This window comes from Arachis stenosperma, chromosome 3 (assembly GCF_014773155.1).
Source record: "Arachis stenosperma cultivar V10309 chromosome 3, arast.V10309.gnm1.PFL2, whole genome shotgun sequence".
Classification (NCBI taxonomy): domain Eukaryota; kingdom Viridiplantae; phylum Streptophyta; class Magnoliopsida; order Fabales; family Fabaceae; genus Arachis; species Arachis stenosperma.
In genome coordinates, this window is record NC_080379.1 from 165,061,254 (window position 1) to 165,082,382 (window position 21,129).

The 21,129-nt window shown below is 27.5% G+C and overlaps 2 protein-coding genes across 2 annotated transcripts; both read left to right on the forward strand.

The window, feature by feature from the left end:
• Positions 1-15,013: 15,013 nt before the first annotated feature.
• LOC130970563 (protein PLASTID MOVEMENT IMPAIRED 1) lies at positions 15,014-17,878 on the forward strand. The gene has a single exon (XM_057896680.1). The coding sequence runs from the start codon at positions 15,126-15,128 to the stop codon at positions 17,634-17,636; it is 2,511 nt and encodes an 836-aa protein (XP_057752663.1). The 5' UTR covers positions 15,014-15,125; the 3' UTR covers positions 17,637-17,878.
• A 333-nt stretch (positions 17,879-18,211) lies between these two features.
• On the forward strand, positions 18,212-20,561 carry LOC130970162 (20 kDa chaperonin, chloroplastic-like). The gene is made up of 6 exons (XM_057896156.1): positions 18,212-18,440; positions 18,546-18,720; positions 19,279-19,458; positions 19,582-19,737; positions 19,920-19,997; positions 20,250-20,561. The coding sequence occupies exons 2-6, from the start codon at positions 18,550-18,552 to the stop codon at positions 20,421-20,423; spliced, it is 759 nt and encodes a 252-aa protein (XP_057752139.1). The 5' UTR covers positions 18,212-18,440; positions 18,546-18,549; the 3' UTR covers positions 20,424-20,561.
• Positions 20,562-21,129: the final 568 nt, after the last annotated feature.

Here is a 21,129-nt window from a genome sequence, read left to right on the forward strand (position 1 = left end):
GATTCATCATTGGCCGCAACTTCAATGGAGAATTCAAGCAACAAATTCTGTACAAAAAATCACGTTAAATTAAAGACTACTTTCTAACCTTTGATTTTATCTCACTAATATTTTTTGAATAAAATTAAGATCTAATTTTGAGAGAACAAAAAAAAAATATTTTTTGAACAAATACCTTAGTACCTTCTACTTTCTCCCCTTCAATGATTGAGGATGTATTTGAAATTGGAAACAAACCACCGGTGTAGTCAACATCCTAAAATTATAATTAATTATTATTTATAAATTAGATACTACTAATAACCAAGAAAGCAAAAAATAAATTAATTTTTAATAGAAGTACACTTATATATACTCACAATTTGAATAGGGTGAGCCTCTTTGAATTTATTTATGAGATCCACATTATTAGTCATCCTCTTAACTTTATAAGAAGGTGAAAAATATGAAATATCATATATTTGAACTTCAACGATGAAGGGAAAAATCTTATCAATTAGGTTGAATAAAAGTGTAGGTGTATCTGATAGATCTCCTTTCTGCAGGATATTACATAATATATTAATAATAAATAATATAAAAAGTACCAATAAAAATATCTTCACTAATGCTTTTAGAAATAAATATTGGTTAGATCTTACCAATAGGAGTGGATCAAGTATCTCTACACAGCTCTCTTCCAAAATTTGTTTTGCCTCCTTGTCAAAGACTACATAACATGCACAGTCAGAATCATCAATGACACTAAACTTTATTCGATATCTGCTTAAAAAAGAAAACAACATAAGAAAAAGTTAAATATAAACTTATTTAATATCTAATCCAATGTACATAGACTTTAATTTAAATAAATAAATAAATAACCTTGGAGTCATGGATAAAAGGATATTAGTAGAAAACTCGCGTCTTCATCGAGTCAAACCATCTCAATTGAGCATGGCAATGGAGAATTTCCGTAACTTGATAGTGTCCATAACCATATCACTCGTATACGTACACACAAATTGTCGATTGTAGGATTGATGTCAGCAATTTTGTGAATATCAGCCATTGGAATAAGTAGGGAGATTTTGGATATATGTAAAAAAAGGAATTGATGTACTTTAAATTGTGGTGTTTTACATCTCTCATAACTTATCCTTTTATAGTTGCATCATAACTAAATTTTTTAAAATTTGGTTGACTTTAATTTAAAATTTAAAAAATAACAAACTAAGTAAAACAACCCAAATTTAAAATTTAAAAATAACAACTTAAATAAATAATAATTTAAAAATTCTAAACTGACGTAAATATTTATTTATTGTAATATTAGTATGTAACAACCGAAGAATAATTAACGTAAATTTTTTTAAAACTCTAAATTTCTTTAAAAGAATTTATGTAGCTGCAATTTAAAAAAATCAACAAAATTTTAAAAAATTATGCTAAAAAGAATTAATAGATTTTTAAAAAATAGTGTTAAAATATAAAAAAGAACAATCTAAATAAAATCTAAATAAAATTTAAAAAATAACAACTTAAATAAAATAATTTAAAATTTAAAAAATAACAACCTAAGTAAAATAATCCAAACAAATAAAATAATTTAAAATTTAAAAAATAACAACCTAAGTAAAACAACCCAAACTTAAAATTTGAAAATAACAACCCAAGCAAATAATAATTTATAATTTAAAAATATAAATCTAAAAATTTCTAGTGACGACACGTAAGCAAATAAACTCCCAGACTCAACGTATGAACGCCACGTCAGCAAATGAGCTCCCCATTTGTATTACTATAAAGATATAAAGATAAAGATAAAGATACCAAATAAAAAAATATATTATTCTAACCTAAAAACAAAAATGATGAAATAATTAATTTATTTTTTTATATGAAATCTTCCTTGAATTGTGCTTTGCTTTGTATTTTCTTTGTTTTTTAATATCAATTTTCTCTTCAATATAATCTTACTTCTCTTTGGACTTCTTACATCTTTCAATATATACCTAAAAATATCAAATAAATAAATTTTTTAACCAATTAAAAATATATACATTATACATAATACATTTTTATTATCAAATTTTTTATATTATTAAAAAAATAAAGTAGTACACATATGATAGCGTAGTACATGTATGGTGTTTGTTTACTGAGACAAAAAATGATGAAAGACATAGTCATACACAAACACCCATTAAAAATATGTATTTTGTGTCTCTCTAAAATGCTGAAACACTAATTTTTAACTTGAGACACTAATTTGTTTACAATTTTTTCTCATGTCTAACTTACCAAATAGAATATGAAATTAGTGTCTTCTTATGTCTATGTAAAATTGCACAGATTTTATTTTCAATGGCGGGTTTAATTTTTTTATTCTCATTTATTTAGTTACGTAAACATATTTTACAGAAAATAATATATATTTTTTTATAAAAGTATCTTTTTTCAAATAAATATAAGTTTAATCTACGATCAATAAATTTAACTTATAGTTAAAGAGATTGAAAATGAACAACTTATAAGTAAAAAGAGAGAAAAAAAGTACCTCTATTGTTATAATCTAAAAAATAACAATGTAAACGAAGTAAATAGAAAAAAATTATAAATGTGACAAATAAAAAAATTTAAATTTAAAAATCAAAACGGTTAAGAAGCCACTCAATTAGGAATTAGTATTAGAGTTTTAAATTTCAAATTTTAAATAAAATTTTCTAATTAGCTAGTGCAAATTTAAATTTTTTAAATAAACTTTTTTAATTAAACGTTTGTTATTCATTAAGAATATAGAAATTTGTTAATTTAAAAATAATTTTTATTAGTTTCGTCATAAATAGTATCAATCCTATTATTTATCGATAAAAATAAATAAAATTAAATACAATCTAAAAATTAATAACCTTATAAATTACGTAAATTTAAAAAAAATACTTAAAAAGAGAAAAAAAGATGAAAGTATTTCTACTGTGGAGAGACAATCTAAAAAGATAATAATAAAAATTTATAAATGTGGCAAGTAAAAAAATTTAAATTTAAAAATTGAAATGGTTAAAAACTTACTTAATTAGAAATTAGTATTAGAAATTCAAATTTAAAATTTTTAAAATAGAATTTTTTAATTAGCTAGTATAAATTTTAAATTTTTAAATAAAATTTTCTAATCAAACGTCCGTTCTCTATTAGGAATATAGAAATTTGTTAATTTAAAAATAATTTTTTTAGTTTCATCATAAACAGTATTAACTTTATTATACTTTTTCTAAAATTTAAACAGTATTACATTTTTTTTAAATTGTATAAATAATTTCACATCTTAATAAGACTGATAATTCTATTTATTTTATTAGAATCCTTTGTAATTAGCATAGTAACTTATAAATTATATAACTTTTTAAAAAATATTCTCAAACCCAATTGCTTACGTAAAAATTCAAAAAAAGTATATTTGAATTTAAATTTAAAATTATAAACATAATACTTTAATTAAAAATTATAATTAGATTTTTTTAAATAAGTACACATTAAAAATTAATAACTTAATTGTATCAATAATAATTCAAAGAAGAAATTTATAATTTTATGTTTTTAAATATTAAATTAAAAATTATCAGAATATCAACGGTGAGAATCAAATTAAAAATAAAACCACAAGTAATAACCAAATAACTTCAATTTATATTTAAAAAAATTCTAAATTCCAAACATAAAAATCGAAAAGAACAAAAAAAAAATAACAACTCAAGAAAAGATAATGTTTCTACCAAAACAAACATATGCTTGGCATTATTCTATTAGATAGACTCTAAAAGAGATTCCAAAACATGTGCATCCAAATTCTCAAGTTTCTTTCTCAATCTTGATCTTCTTGTAAGTTGAGGTATCTCCTTCAACCTTCGAATCTTTCGACTCCGAAGATAGTCACTTAGTTGGTGTAATAACACTTTCCAACAATTCAGATTCATCATTGGCCGCAACTTCAATGGAGAATTCAAGCAACAAATTCTGTACAAAAAATCACGTTAAATTAAAGACTACTTTCTAACCTTTGGTTTTATCTCACTAATATTTTTTGAATAAAATTAAGATCTAATTTTGAGAGAACAAACAAAAAAAAATATTTTTTGAACAAATACCTTAGTACCTTCTACTTTCTCCCCTTCAATGATTGAGGATGTCTTTGAAATTGGAAACAAACCACCGGTGTAGTCAACATCCTAAAATTATAATTAATTATTATTTATAAATTAGATACTACTAATGACCAAGAAAGCAAAAATAAATTAATTTTTAATAGAAGTACACTTATATATACTCACAATTTGAATAGGGTGAGCCTCTTTGAATTTATTTATGAGATCCACATTATTAGTCATCTTCTTAACTTTATAAGAAGGTGAAAAATATGAAATATCATATTTGAACTTCAACGATGAAGGGAAAAATCTTATCAATTAGGTTGAGTAAAGTGTAGGTGTATCTGATAGATCTCCTTTCTACAGGATATTACATAATATATTAATAATAAATAATATAAAAAGTACCAATAAAAATATCTTCACTAATGCTTTTAGAAATAAATATTGGTTAGATCTTACCAATAGGAGTGGATCAAGTATCTCTATAAAGCTCTCTTCCAAAAGTTGTTTTGCCTCCTTGTCAAAGACTACATAACATGCACAGTCAGAATCATTAATGACACTAAGCTTTATTCGATACCTGCTTAAAAAAGAAAATAACATAAGAAAAAGTTAAATATAAACTTATTTAATATCTAATCCAATGTACATAGACTTTAATTTAAATAAATAAATAAATAACCTTGGAGTCATGGATAAAAGGATATTAGTAGAAAACTCGCGTCTTCATCGAGTCAAACCATCTCAATTGAGCATGGCAATGGAGAATTTCCGTAACTTGATAGTGTCCATAACCATATCACTCGTATACGTACACACAAATTGTCGATTGTAGGATTGATGTCAGCAATTTTGTGAATATCAGCTATTGGAATAAGTAGGGAGATTTTGGATATATGTAAAAAAAGGAATTGATGTACTTTAAATTGTGGTGTTTTACATCTCTCATAACTTATCCTTTTATAGTTGCATCATAACTAAATTTTTTAAAATTTGGTTGACTTTAATTTAAAATTTAAAAAATAACAAACTAAGTAAAACAACCCAAATTTAAAATTTAAAATAACAACTTAAATAAATAATAATTTAAAAATTCTAAACTAACGTAAATATTTATTTATTGTAATATTAGTATGTAACAACCGAAGAATAATTAACGTAAAATTTTTTAAAACTCTAAATTTCTTTAAAAGAATTTATGTAGCTGCAATTTAAAAAAAAATCAACAAAATTTTAAAAAATTATGCTAAAAAGAATTAATAGATTTTTAAAAAATAGTGTTAAAATATAAAAAAGAACAATCTAAATAAAATTTAAAAAATAACAACTTAAATAAAATAATTTAAAATTTAAAAAATAACAACCTAAGTAAAACAACCCAAACTTAAAATTTGAAAATAACAACCCAAGCAAATAATAATTTATAATTTAAAAATATAAATCTAAAAATTTCTAGTGACGACACGTAAGCAAATAAACTCCCAGACTCAACGTATGAACGCCACGTCAGAAAATGAGCTCCCCATTTGTATTACTATAAAGATATAAAGATAAAGATAAAGATACCAAATAAAAAAATATATTATTCTAACCTAAAAACAAAAATGATGAAATAATTAATTTATTTTTTTATATGAAATCTTCCTTGAATTGTGCTTTGCTTTGTATTTTCTTTGTTTTTTAATATCAATTTTCTCTTCAATATAATCTTACTTCTCTTTGGACTTCTTACATCTTTCAATATATACCTAAAAATATCAAATAAATAAATTTTTTAACCAATTAAAAATATATATACATTATACATAATACATTTTTATTATCAAATTTTTTATATTATTAAAAAAATAAAGTAGTACACATATGATAGCGTAGTACATGTATGGTGTTTGTTTACTGAGACAAAAAATGATGAAAGACATAGTCATACACAAACACCCATTAAAAATATGTATTTTGTGTCTCTCTAAAATGCTGAAACACTAATTTTTAACTTGAGACACTAATTTGTTTACAATTTTTTCTCATGTCTAACTTACCAAATAGAATATGAAATTAGTGTCTTCTTATGTCTATGTAAAATTGCACAGATTTTATTTTCAATGGCGGGTTTAATTTTTTTTATTCTCATTTATTTAGTTACGTAAACATATTTTACAGAAAATAATATATATTTTTTTACAAAAGTATCTTTTTTCAAATAAATATAAGTTTAATCTACGATCAATAAATTTAACTTATAGTTAAAGAGATTGAAAATGAACAACTTATAAGTAAAAAGAGAGAAAAAAAAGTACCTCTATTGTTATAATCTAAAAAATAACAATGTAAACGAAGTAAATAGAAAAAAATTATAAATGTGACAAATAAAAAATTTAAATCTAAAAATCAAAACGGTTAAGAAGCCACTTAATTAGGAATTAGTATTAGAGTTTTAAATTTCAAATTTTAAATAAAATTTTCTAATTAGCTAGTGCAAATTTAAATTTTTTAAATAAACTTTTTTAATTAAACGTTTGTTATTCATTAAGAATATAGAAATTTGTTAATTTAAAAATAATTTTTATTAGTTTCGTCATAAATAGTATCAATCCTATTATTTATCGATAAAAATAAATAAAATTAAATACAATCTAAAAATTAATAACCTTATAAATTACGTAAATTTAAAAAAAATACTTAAAAAGAGAAAAAAAGATGAAAGTATTTCTACTGTGGAGAGACAATCTAAAAAGATAATAATAAAAATTTATAAATGTGGCAAGTAAAAAAATTTAAATTTAAAAATTGAAATGGTTAAAAACTTACTTAATTAGAAATTAGTATTAGAAATTCAAATTTAAAATTTTTAAAATAGAATTTTTTAATTAGCTAGTATAAATTTTAAATTTTTAAATAAAATTTTCTAATCAAACGTCTGTTCTCTATTAGGAATATAGAAATTTGTTAATTTAAAAATAATTTTTTTAGTTTCATCATAAACAGTATTAACTTTATTATACTTTTTCTAAAATTTAAACAGTATTGCATTTTTTTTAAATTGTATAAATAATTTCACATCTTAATAAGACTGATAATTCTATTTATTTTATTAGAATCCTTTGTAATTAGCATAGTAACTTATAAATTATATAACTTTTTAAAAAATATTCTCAAACCCAATTGCTTACGTAAAAATTCAAAAAAAGTATATTTGAATTTAAATTTAAAATTATAAACATAATACTTTAATTAAAAATTATAATTAGATTTTTTTAAATAAGTACACATTAAAAATTAATAACTTAATTGTATCAATAATAATTCAAAGAAGAAATTTATAACTTTATGTTTTTAAATATTAAATTAAAAATTATCAGAATATCAACGGTGAGAATCAAATTAAAAATAAAACCACAAGTAATAACCAAATAACTTCAATTTATATTTAAAAAAATTCTAAATTCCAAACATAAAAATCGAAAAGAACAAAAAAAAATAACAACTCAAGAAAAGATAATGTTTCTACCAAAACAAACATATGCTTGGCATTATTCTATTAGATAGACTCTAAAAGAGATTCCAAAACATGTGCATCCAAATTCTCAAGTTTCTTTCTCAATCTTGATCTTCTTGTAAGTTGAGGTATCTCCTTCAACCTTCGAATCTTTCGACTCCGAAGATAGTCACTTAGTTGGTGTAATAACACTTTCCAACAATTCAGATTCATCATTGGCCGCAACTTCAATGGAGAATTCAAGCAACAAATTCTGTACAAAAAATCACGTTAAATTAAAGACTACTTTCTAACCTTTGGTTTTATCTCACTAATATTTTTTGAATAAAATTAAGATCTAATTTTGAGAGAACAAACAAAAAAAATATTTTTTGAACAAATACCTTAGTACCTTCTACTTTCTCCCCTTCAATGATTGAGGATGTCTTTGAAATTGGAAACAAACCACCGGTGTAGTCAACATCCTAAAATTATAATTAATTATTATTTATAAATTAGATACTACTAATGACCAAGAAAGCAAAAAATAAATTAATTTTTAATAGAAGTACACTTATATATACTCACAATTTGAATAGGGTGAGCCTCTTTGAATTTATTTATGAGATCCACATTATTAGTCATCTTCTTAACTTTATAAGAAGGTGAAAAATATGAAATATCATATATTTGAACTTCAACGATGAAGGGAAAAATCTTATCAATTAGGTTGAGTAAAGTGTAGGTGTATCTGATAGATCTCCTTTCTACAGGATATTACATAATATATTAATAATAAATAATATAAAAAGTACCAATAAAAATATCTTCACTAATGCTTTTAGAAATAAATATTGGTTAGATCTTACCAATAGGAGTGGATCAAGTATCTCTATAAAGCTCTCTTCCAAAAGTTGTTTTGCCTCCTTGTCAAAGACTACATAACATGCACAGTCAGAATCATCAATGACACTAAGTTTTATTCGATACCTGCTTAAAAAAGAAAACAACATAAGAAAAAGTTAAATATAAACTTATTTAATATCTAATCCAATGTACATAGACTTTAATTTAAATAAATAAATAAATAACCTTGGAGTCATGGATAAAAGGATATTAGTAGAAAACTCGCGTCTTCATCGAGTCAAACCATCTCAATTGAGCATGGCAATGGAGAATTTCCGTAACTTGATAGTGTCCATAACCATATCACTCGTATACGTACACACAAATTGTCGATTGTAGGATTGATGTCAGCAATTTTGTGAATATCAGCTATTGGAATAAGTAGGGAGATTTTGGATATATGTAAAAAAAGGAATTGATGTACTTTAAATTGTGGTGTTTTACATCTCTCATAACTTATCCTTTTATAGTTGCATCATAACTAAATTTTTTAAAATTTGGTTGACTTTAATTTAAAATTTAAAAAATAACAAACTAAGTAAAACAACCCAAATTTAAAATTTAAAATAACAATTTAAATAAATAATAATTTAAAAATTCTAAACTAACGTAAATATTTATTTATTGTAATATTAGTATGTAACAACCGAAGAATAATTAACGTAAAATTTTTTAAAACTCTAAATTTCTTTAAAAGAATTTATGTAGCTGCAATTTAAAAAAAAATCAACAAAATTTTAAAAAATTATGCTAAAAAGAATTAATAGATTTTTAAAAAATAGTGTTAAAATATAAAAAAGAACAATCTAAATAAAATCTAAATAAAATTTAAAAAATAACAACTTAAATAAAATAATTTAAAATTTAAAAAATAACAACCTAAGTAAAACAACCCAAACTTAAAATTTGAAAATAACAACCCAAGCAAATAATAATTTATAATTTAAAAATATAAATCTAAAAATTTCTAGTGACGACACGTAAGCAAATAAATTCCCAGACTCAACGTATGAACGCCACGTCAGCAAATGAGCTCCCCATTTGTATTACTATAAAGATATAAAGATAAAGATAAAGATACCAAATAAAAAAATATATTATTCTAACCTAAAAACAAAAATGATGAAATAATTAATTTATTTTTTTATATGAAATCTTCCTTGAATTGTGCTTTGCTTTGTATTTTCTTTGTTTTTTAATATCAATTTTCTCTTCAATATAATCTTACTTCTCTTTGGACTTCTTACATCTTTCAATATACCTAAAAATATCAAATAAATAAATTTTTTAACCAATTAAAAATATATATACATTATACATAATACATTTTTATTATCAAATTTTTTATATTATTAAAAAAATAAAGTAGTACACATATGATAGCGTAGTACATGTATGGTGTTTGTTTACTGAGACAAAAAATGATGAAAGACATAGTCATACACAAACACCCATTAAAAATATGTATTTTGTGTCTCTCTAAAATGCTGAAACACTAATTTTTAACTTGAGACACTAATTTGTTTACAATTTTTTCTCATGTCTAACTTACCAAATAGAATATGAAATTAGTGTCTTCTTATGTCTATGTAAAATTGCACAGATTTTATTTTCAATGGCGGGTTTAATTTTTTTTATTCTCATTTATTTAGTTACGTAAACATATTTTACAGAAAATAATATATATTTTTTTACAAAAGTATCTTTTTTCAAATAAATATAAGTTTAATCTACGATCAATAAATTTAACTTATAGTTAAAGAGATTGAAAATGAACAACTTATAAGTAAAAAGAGAGAAAAAAAAGTACCTCTATTGTTATAATCTAAAAAATAACAATGTAAACGAAGTAAATAGAAAAAAATTATAAATGTGACAAATAAAAAAATTTAAATTTAAAAATCAAAACGGTTAAGAAGCCACTTAATTAGGAATTAGTATTAGAGTTTTAAATTTCAAATTTTAAATAAAATTTTCTAATTAGCTAGTGCAAATTTAAATTTTTTAAATAAACTTTTTTAATTAAACGTTTGTTATTCATTAAGAATATAGAAATTTGTTAATTTAAAAATAATTTTTATTAGTTTCGTCATAAATAGTATCAATCCTATTATTTATCGATAAAAATAAATAAAATTAAATACAATCTAAAAATTAATAACCTTATAAATTACGTAAATTTAAAAAAAATACTTAAAAAGAGAAAAAAAGATGAAAGTATTTCTACTGTGGAGAGACAATCTAAAAAGATAATAATAAAAATTTATAAATGTGGCAAGTAAAAAAATTTAAATTTAAAAATTGAAATGGTTAAAAACTTACTTAATTAGAAATTAGTATTAGAAATTCAAATTTAAAATTTTTAAAATAGAATTTTTTAATTAGCTAGTATAAATTTTAAATTTTTAAATAAAATTTTCTAATCAAACGTCCGTTCTCTATTAGGAATATAGAAATTTGTTAATTTAAAAATAATTTTTTTAGTTTCATCATAAACAGTATTTAACTTTATTATACTTTTTCTAAAATTTAAACAGTATTACATTTTTTTTAAATTGTATAAATAATTTCACATCTTAATAAGACTGATAATTCTATTTATTTTATTAGAATCCTTTGTAATTAGCATAGTAACTTATAAATTATATAACTTTTTAAAAAATATTCTCAAACCCAATTGCTTACGTAAAAATTCAAAAAAAGTATATTTGAATTTAAATTTAAAATTATAAACATAATACTTTAATTAAAAATTATAATTAGATTTTTTTAAATAAGTACACATTAAAAATTAATAACTTAATTGTATCAATAATAATTCAAAGAAGAAATTTATAACTTTATGTTTTTAAATATTAAATTAAAAATTATCAGAATATCAACGGTGAGAATCAAATTAAAAATAAAACCACAAGTAATAACCAAATAACTTCAATTTATATTTAAAAAAATTCTAAATTCCAAACATAAAAATCGAAAAGAACAAAAAAAATAACAACTCAAGAAAAGATAATGTTTCTACCAAAACAAACATATGCTTGGCATTATTCTATTAGATAGACTCTAAAAGAGATTCCAAAACATGTGCATCAAAATTCTCAAGTTTCTTTCTCAATCTTGATCTTCTTGTAAGTTGAGGTATCTCCTTCAACCTTCGAATCTTTCGACTCCGAAGATAGTCACTTAGTTGGTGTAATAACACTTTCCAACAATTCAGATTCATCATTGGCCGCAACTTCAATGGAGAATTCAAGCAACAAATTCTGTACAAAAAATCACGTTAAATTAAAGACTACTTTCTAACCTTTGGTTTTATCTCACTAATATTTTTTGAATAAAATTAAGATCTAATTTTGAGAGAACAAACAAAAAAAAATATTTTTTGAACAAATACCTTAGTACCTTCTACTTTCTCCCCTTCAATGATTGAGGATGTCTTTGAAATTGGAAACAAACCACCGGTGTAGTCAACATCCTAAAATTATAATTAATTATTATTTATAAATTAGATACTACTAATGACCAAGAAAGCAAAAAATAAATTAATTTTTAATAGAAGTACACTTATATATACTCACAATTTGAATAGGGTGAGCCTCTTTGAATTTATTTATGAGATCCACATTATTAGTCATCTTCTTAACTTTATAAGAAGGTGAAAAATATGAAATATCATATATTTGAACTTCAACGATGAAGAGAAAAATCTTATCAATTAGGTTGAGTAAAAGTGTAGGTGTATCTGATAGATCTCCTTTCTACAGGATATTACATAATATATTAATAACAAATAATATAAAAAGTACCAATAAAAATATCTTCACTAATACTTTTAGAAATAAATATTAGTTAGATCTTACCAATAGGAGTGGATCAAGTATCTCTATAAAGCTCTCTTCCAAAAGTTGTTTTGCCTCCTTGTCAAAGACTACATAACATGCACAGTCAGAATCATCAATGACACTAAGCTTTATTCGATACCTGCTTAAAAAAGAAAACAACATAAGAAAAAGTTAAATATAAACTTATTTAATATCTAATCCAATGTACATAGACTTTAATTTAAATAAATAAATAAATAACCTTGGAGTCATGGATAAAAGGATATTAGTAGAAAACTCGCGTCTTCATCGAGTCAAACCATCTCAATTGAGCATGGCAATGGAGAATTTCCGTAACTTGATAGTGTCCATAACCATATCACTCGTATACGTACACACAAATTGTCGATTGTAGGATTGATGTCAGCAATTTTGTGAATATCAGCTATTGGAATAAGTAGGGAGATTTTGGATATATGTAAAAAAAGGAATTGATGTACTTTAAATTGTGGTGTTTTACATCTCTCATAACTTATCCTTTTATAGTTGCATCATAACTAAATTTTTTAAAATTTGGTTGACTTTAATTTAAAATTTAAAAAACAACAAACTAAGTAAAACAACCCAAATTTAAAATTTAAAATAACAACTTAAATAAATAATAATTTAAAAATTCTAAACTAACGTAAATATTTATTTATTGTAATATTAGTATGTAACAACCGAAGAATAATTAACGTAAAATTTTTTAAAACTCTAAATTTCTTTAAAAGAATTTATGTAGCTGCAATTTAAAAAAAAATCAACAAAATTTTAAAAAATTATGCTAAAAAGAATTAACAGATTTTTAAAAAATAGTGTTAAAATATAAAAAAGAATAATCTAAATAAAATCTAAATAAAATTTAAAAAATAACAACTTAAATAAAATAATTTAAAATTTAAAAAATAACAACTTAAGTAAAATAATTCAAACAAATAAAATAATTTAAAATTTAAAAAATAACAACCTAAGTAAAACAACCCAAACTTAAAATTTGAAAATAACAACCCGAGCAAATAATAATTTATAATTTAAAAATATAAATCTAAAAATTTCTAGTGACGACACGTAAGCAAATAAACTCCCAGACTCAACGTATGAACGCCACGTCAGCAAATGAGCTCCCCATTTGTATTACTATAAAGATAATTTAAAATTTAAAAAATAACAACCTAAGTAAAACAACCCAAACTTAAAATTTGAAAATAACAACCCGAGCAAATAATAATTTATAATTTAAAAATATAAATCTAAAAATTTCTAGTGACGACACGTAAGCAAATAAACTCCCAGACTCAACGTATGAACGCCACGTCAGCAAATGAGCTCCCCATTTGTATTACTATAAAGATAAAGATAAAGATGTGAGATCGTTTAACTAGAGAAGCAGAAATCGGTGCCAGAGATTTGTGTAGGGTACACAAATCGGTCCCAAGAATTTGTGTTAAAAAAAAATTAAAAATTTTTAAGTACAGAAATCGGTGCCAGGAATTTATGTACTTCCATAATTTTAAAAAACACCAAAAATTACCATGTTAAAATATATCACCACTTTTACTTCCATAACAAAAAAAATTAGCCGAGAGTTGGAGACGGTTCGATTTGTAAATTTTAACTTTTAAACAATTTTTAAAATACAAAATTGACCTTAGATCTGTGAACTAAATAAATCTGACATTTTAATATGTAAACTTTAATTTTTTAAAATACAAAACTAATTTTTTGATTTGTGAACTTTCATAAATCTAATTTTCTGATTTATAAATCTTCGAAATTTGAATTTAGTTCTCTTTAAATTAGACTATTAGTTTTTCTTTCCTCAATTTCGTGTCTTTGATTTGTGTTTTAAAATTAAAAAAAAAAAATCAATTTTCATTATTTTTACATTTTTTATTTTCATAATTTAAAAAAATAAAAATAAAAACACAAATCAAATAAATTATTTATTTATTTAAATTGTAAAACTCTAGATATATTTTTGTCTTTCATAAATCTATTTCACTTTATAGTGTTTTTTAATAGAATAATAAGTATCAGAACTTTAATATTCAGGATATAGTTGCATAGTTTGAGGATTTGTTTGGATGGATTTTTTAAAAATAAGTTTAGTAATTTTTTTATCTATTAATTATATTTAGATATAATAATATAAAAATATTTGTTGTTTATTTATTATGTAAATATATTTTTAATAAAATAACTTTTTTAAAAAGGTATAAATTATAATTTTTTATAAAATATATTTTTTAATTTTTTAAATATTTTTATTTTTATTATTAAAATTTGTCAAACGTAATAAAAAAAAGACTTCAAGACTCCAAACAAAAGTCCCGAATCGTGAGAAAGTAAAATATAATTTCCTTTTCCACTGAATGTTTAGTTGGCAGAAACATAAAATGAAGACTGTCCACAGCCTTACTGGGTAGCTTTGATGAAAAGATGCACACAAACACCATCAATGATTATGGCTTTAACAGAACAGACATCCTGACTTGCGACCAATTATTGGTAAAAACAAAAATGGAAATTTCAGTGGCTATCAAACAAGAAAGGTTAGGCTAACATTAAATTCTGTGGGACCAGTTTGTCTAATCCAATATCCGTTTTCAGAGTTGTCTTACCCAGCAATGCCACCATTCATCTTCTATCCTCCACACATCCATTTTCTTGGTTCACAGAGCACCACCAACATCCCACATTCATCCTCTTATCTTCCTCTTTCTCCAAACCAGCAGCATTCATTCCTTGCATTCGATGGCTGCTGATTCCTCTTCTGCCAATGCTTTCCTTGAAGAACTAGAGGCCCTCAGTGACTCCCTCTACAAATCACACACAACTCGAAGAACAGCTTCCCTTGTCCTGCCACGAACTTCATCTCCTTCTGTTCCATCTGCCCAAGAAGATGTCAAAGTCAATGCAAAACCTCGATCACGCCGCCTGTCCTTGTCCCCATGGCGATCAAGGCCGAAGCTTGAGGATGCCAAGGCACCACCAACTACTCAGTCACCGGGAGAAACCAGAAAGCTGGATGAGTCATCCCGTGACGGTGACAAGAAAGGGATTTGGAGCTGGAAGCCTATCCGGGCTCTGTCTCATATTGGAATGCAGAAACTAAGCTGTTTATTCTCCGTTGAAGTGGTTGCAGCACAAGGCCTTCCTTCTTCCATGAATGGCCTTAGGCTCTCTGTGTGTGTTAGAAAGAAAGAGACAAAGGATGGTGCTGTTAAGACCATGCCATCACGTGTTACACAAGGAGCTGCAGATTTCGAAGAGACTCTTTTCATCAGGTGCCATGTTTATGCCACCCAAGCTGGTGGAGCTGCAAAGCAGGTTAAGTTTGAGCCACGCCCCTTTTTGATATACCTTTTCGCAGTTGATGCTAAAGAGCTTGATTTTGGAAGAAGCTCGGTGGATCTGAGCGAGCTCATCAAAGAATCCATTGAGAAAAGCCATGAAGGAACACGAGTTCGCCAATGGGACACAAGCTTCAGCTTGTCTGGGAAGGCAAAGGGAGGAGAACTTGTTCTCAAACTGGGATTCCAGATCATGCAGAAGGATGGTGGACTCGATATATATAATCAACCCGAGAATCCAAATTCAAATTCAAATTCCAAGACCAGCTCCAGCTCCAGCAAGTTGAGAAATTTCTCATCTTTTGCTCGCAAACAATCCAAGACGTCCTTCAGCATGCCTAGTCCCAGAATGACAAGCAAAAATGATGCACGAAGGCCGGCAGATATTCAAGGAATGGATGATTTGAATCTTGATGACCCAAACCCGAAACCTGAAAAGGTGGAGGATTTCGATCTTCCTGATTTCGAGGTTGTTGACAAAGGTGTTGAAGTTCAAGAGAAGGAAGAAGATGGAGGGGAATCTGAGAAACCTTTACCAGTCAAAACAACTCCTCCAGGTGAAGTTGTCAAGGAAATAGTCCATGATCATCTGCATCTCAATAGATTGAGTGAGCTTGATTCAATTGCCCAGCAGATAAAAGCTCTTGAGTCGATGATGGGAGAAGATGATAAGTATATGAAATTAGAGGACGAGATACAATCGCAAAGGCTAGATGCAGACGAAGAAACTGTGACGAGGGAGTTTCTTCAGCTGCTTGAGGATCAAGACTTTAAAGGATACTCATTCAATCAACCTGAAATTCCACCATTACAACTTGAAGGACAGAAGGAATCTTCTTCTGCAGATGCTGAATCCAAGGTGTATCTGCCTGACCTTGGAAAGGGTTTGGGCTGTGTAGTTCAAACTAGAGATGGAGGCTACTTAGCTTCCATGAATCCATTAGATATGGCTGTGGAGAGGAAAGATACCCCAAAGCTAGCAATGCAGATGTCAAAGCCTTTTGTGTTGGAATCACATCAAAGCGTGACTGGCTTTGAGTTGTTTCAAAAACTGGCTGGTATTGGTCTTGATGAACTCAGCTCTCAAATTTTGTCATTGATGCCCATAGATGAACTTAGGGGCAAAACTGCAGAACAGGTGGCTTTTGAAGGCATTGCTTCTGCCATCATACATGGCAGGAGCAAGGAAGGAGCCAGTTCAAGTGCCGCTCGCATAGTTTCTTCCGTGAAAAGTATGGCAAATGCTTTGAGTTCAGGAAGAAAAGAACGGATTTCGAGTGGCATTTGGAATGTGGATGAAGATCCGGTCAGTGCAGAGAAGCTTCTGGCTTTTGCAATGCAGAAGATTGAATCAATGGCAGTGGAAGCATTGAAAATTCAAGCAGAAATGGCTGAGGAAGAAGCTCCGTTCGAAGTTTCTGCACTCAGCTCAAAGAAAGGGGACATTGAGAGTGGGAAAGAGATTTTGGCTTCTGCTTCTTCACTTGAGGATTGGATCAAAGATAATGCAAGTTCTGAGAGTGAAGCAGAAAAGGCCACACTGATGTTGGTTGTCCAATTGAGGGATCCGCTGAGACGCTATGAAGCAGTTGGAGGGCCTATGTTAGTGGTTGTTCATGCAACGCCCGCAGAGAAGAAGGAAGAGGAGGAGGAGAAGAAGTTCAAATTAAGTAGCATGCATGTGGGAGGCTTCAAGGTGAGGAGTGGCACAAAAAAGAATTCATGGGACAGTGAGAGACAGAGGCTAACTGCAATGCAATGGTTGGTCTCATGTGGCTTTGGAAAGGCAGCAAAGAAAGGGAAGCAAGCATTGCAAAAGGGGCAAGACCTGTTATGGACTATTTCCTCCCGAATTGTGGCTGACATGTGGCTTAAAACCATGAGAAATCCTGATATCAAGCTTCTAAAGTGATGATGATTCGTTTGTGCAGATTTAAGTATGAGCATAAGCACTGTGTATATGTCAATGCCATGTCAGATATTTCATTGATAGAGGGATATATTACATTTTCTTTTCTTTTCTGCTTCTTTCTCAGTTCATGTTTGTTATTACTTTGGTTGGATCAGACATAAGTGCAAAATCATACCTTTTTTACAAAAACCTTTTGTATACATACGTGATTGTCGCAATACAGAATGTTGAGAAGTTACTTACATGAGATTATTTTATCTATGCTTTAATTATTGATATAATATTTTAATGTTTGCACGAATTATGAAGTTACAATAATTGCATTAACACGATGAGAAATGTGTTGTTAAGGGCAGGGTATATAAACATGTTGCCTGAAAAAATTGAAAAGAAAAAAAAGCAAGCGAATTAAACAAGTATATATACAGAATAAGTATAAATAAGTTTCACTGAACCATGCATTGGAGCCTTGGAGGTCACCATGCTCTTGATCCGTTTCATCTTCTTCCGTTAGTTACAGGGATCCAGCTTGTGTTGTGGAAACGGGGCGGATTTTCCAAACCGGGTTCCTTTTATTGGCTGTAGGCCCAGGACCCAAAAAAAAAAAAACACACTACTACGCGCTATCCAGTCTCGAGCGGGACATAGAGCACATATGCTGGTTCAATCTAGAAGCATCTTTTATATCAGATAAAACCCAACCAACCTCTCTCTCTCCTAATCCTAATCGTCTTAGGGTTTTTATCATTTTTTCATTCACTGCCTTCGCACTCTCTCGCACTCACTCTTCCTTCTTCCACGAAGGTAATTGTGAATTGGATAATAATAATAATAATAATAATAATAATAATAATAATAATAATAATAATAACCTCATCAATTTCTTATCAAATCTGTTTTGCTCTGCAGTGCAATGGCGACAGCTCAGCTAACAGCATCCTCAATTTCCTCGAGGAACGTGTCGTCGTTCGAAGGGCTTCGACCTTCGGCAGTTCAGTTCCCCTCCGTCGTCAGAATTGGAACCCTCACTCAAAGGTCCTTCCGGGGTTTGGTTGTGAAAGCCGCCACTGTTGTTGCTCCAAAGGTTCATTTTTTACTTCAAAGTTTCTGTTTATAATTATTATTAGGATAGAGAAATTTGTTGTAATTCGGTTAAAACAGTACTTTAATTGTGCAATAGTTTTTGTTTAATTACTGTATATGTTGGGAATATTGTAGAAGTTTGATATTGTCACTAGCATTTTAGAAGATTAGAAGATGGAATTAAACACTTGTTTTTCAGGGTTTGACTTAGAATATGCAGTGCGAGCACAATTTATTTGCTTAAAATACATAAGTATAGTACAAAGCTGTTGAAGAATGCAAACAGTCCTGAATCAAAACAGCTTCAGGGACCAGCATTTTTTTATTTTAGGTATTCTGGTCAGGATTAAAGTTTGTAGTTTTTTTTTTCACTTAATTTCTTTTTTCTTTTCCGCTGTTGTCAATTGAAATTGGATTATTCTACCAAATTACTACATGATTGTTGGATAATTATTGATATGTAAGCCTGGAGATTTTTATTACAAAATTTTGGAGTACTCAATGTATGGGTTTTGTAATCCATTCCTGTAATGTCCCTGAGTGAGTGTTTCTCTTGCAGTACACTGCTATTAGGCCTCTTGGCGACAGAGTACTGGTTAAAATTAAGGAAGCAGAAGAGAAGACGGACGGAGGAATTCTACTTCCTTCAACTGCTCAAACAAAGCCACAGGGTGGTGAAGTTGTTGCTGTTGGAGAGGGGAAATCATTTGGGAAGAGCAAAATAGAAATTAGTGTGCAGGTATAGCTGATCTCTTAGAATCAATTAGCTTTTTAGTTATTTATCTTTTTCTTTTCTATTCTTTTTCATGGCAGTGTGATATTCTTGCCAATCTTAACTTATTTGATGCTTTTCTTTGTACAGACTGGTGCACAAGTTGTGTATTCGAAGTATGCTGGGACGGAGGTGGAGTTCAATGGGGCAAAGCATCTTATACTGAAGGACGATGACATTGTTGGTATCCTCGAGACCGAAGAGATCAAGGATCTTAAACCGTTGAATGATAGAGTCTTAATACAGGTTTGATCCTATCTTAGTTAGAGAGCAGGATTTGATCATTTGACAATCATATATTTGTATTTCTTCAATTCTTATGGTTTATACTTTGGATTGACATTTATTATCCAAAAGTGTAGCCTTGTAAGGCACCTGATAGTTATAACAATATCTAAACCTTTCTATTGGTTCATTTCTGACTGCAGGTTGCACAAGCAGAGGACAAAACTGCAGGTGGTTTGTTGCTTACCGAAGCAACCAAGGAGAAACCTTCGATCGGAACAGTAAGTTTTTTTTATTACTCTCTTCTTTGTAAAGGTAGTACACTTTACCCAATAACTCTAATGAATAAGATTGCTTTGAGGCCTGTTTGGTACCCTGAAAATAAGTATAATCTATTAAGAAAATCTTGAATATAGATGACACTACAAAAAACAAAAAGCAAACAGATACTTTTTTCATTGGCCCCTTATTTAGTGCAGTAAACAATAATTTTGACTGAACAAAATCTGTTGTAATGTGTTGAATGTTGTTAGGTGATTGCGGTGGGCCCAGGGCCTCTTGATGAGGAAGGTAACAGGAAACCGTTGTCTGTTAATCCTGGGAACACAGTCTTGTACTCCAAATATGCTGGGAACGACTTCAAGGGAAAAGATGGTTCGGACTACATTGCATTGAGGGTCTCAGATATCATGGCTGTCCTTTCCTAGTAACAAATTGTTCTGTTTTGTAACTTGAAAAATTTTGTGTTCTTGAGGAAAATGGATTATTATTTTATCTACGATGACAATTGAAACATAGCTCATTGCAATTATCATAGAAAATCTACAAACTTCTGGTACTGTCAATTGCTTTCCAGTTGTCTGTAATTTCCACCTCACCTCAATGTTCTAAAAGCATGTAGGGAATCTTTTAGGGTATTTTAAAACCATTGTAATCAATGGTAGATTAAATAGAGAACAGTATAATTTCTAGATTCGAGAAATTACAAGGTGTTCATTTAATTTCGGGCCTGAAAATTTTAGCCTTCATCAACGTTATGCACACTATAGGTATGGTTCATCATGCACTATGCTAATTTAATAGTTTAATTTGAATTACACCAATTTCAACATTCCTTATGGCAATATATTTTCTTTGCCCTCTACCCCCACCTTCCCCTCCTCTCCTGTGCTCTCGTTTGGATCCAGTACTGCACCTTACTAAGGTGATCTGCTTTCTATCGAAGGCAAAGTGATTTTCAATCTTAACTCTGCATGATGATGGCTGTCACCATTGCAGCTGGCCACTTCTTCGGCCCCAATTTCCAGGTCTAGCTGGGCAAGAGGATAAAACTATTGCTTTTGGACAAGGCTTCAAGTACCTTTCACCACGTAATAAGAACCATTAATGTGGTACTTATTAGCATGAAAAGAT

What these genes read in the sequence shown, in the direction of transcription:
- LOC130970162 (XM_057896156.1), top strand. Translation starts at nt 18,550, where the DNA reads ATGGCGACAGCTCAGCTAACAGCATCCTCAATTTCCTCGAGGAACGTG. An exon ending in CCACTGTTGTTGCTCCAAAG is followed by an intron (nt 18,721 to 19,278) that starts GTTCATTTTTTA and finishes TTTCTCTTGCAG; the next exon opens with TACACTGCTATTAGGCCTCT. An exon ending in AAATAGAAATTAGTGTGCAG is followed by an intron (nt 19,459 to 19,581) that starts GTATAGCTGATC and finishes TTCTTTGTACAG; the next exon opens with ACTGGTGCACAAGTTGTGTA.
- LOC130970563 (XM_057896680.1), top strand. Translation starts at nt 15,126, where the DNA reads ATGGCTGCTGATTCCTCTTCTGCCAATGCTTTCCTTGAAGAACTAGAG.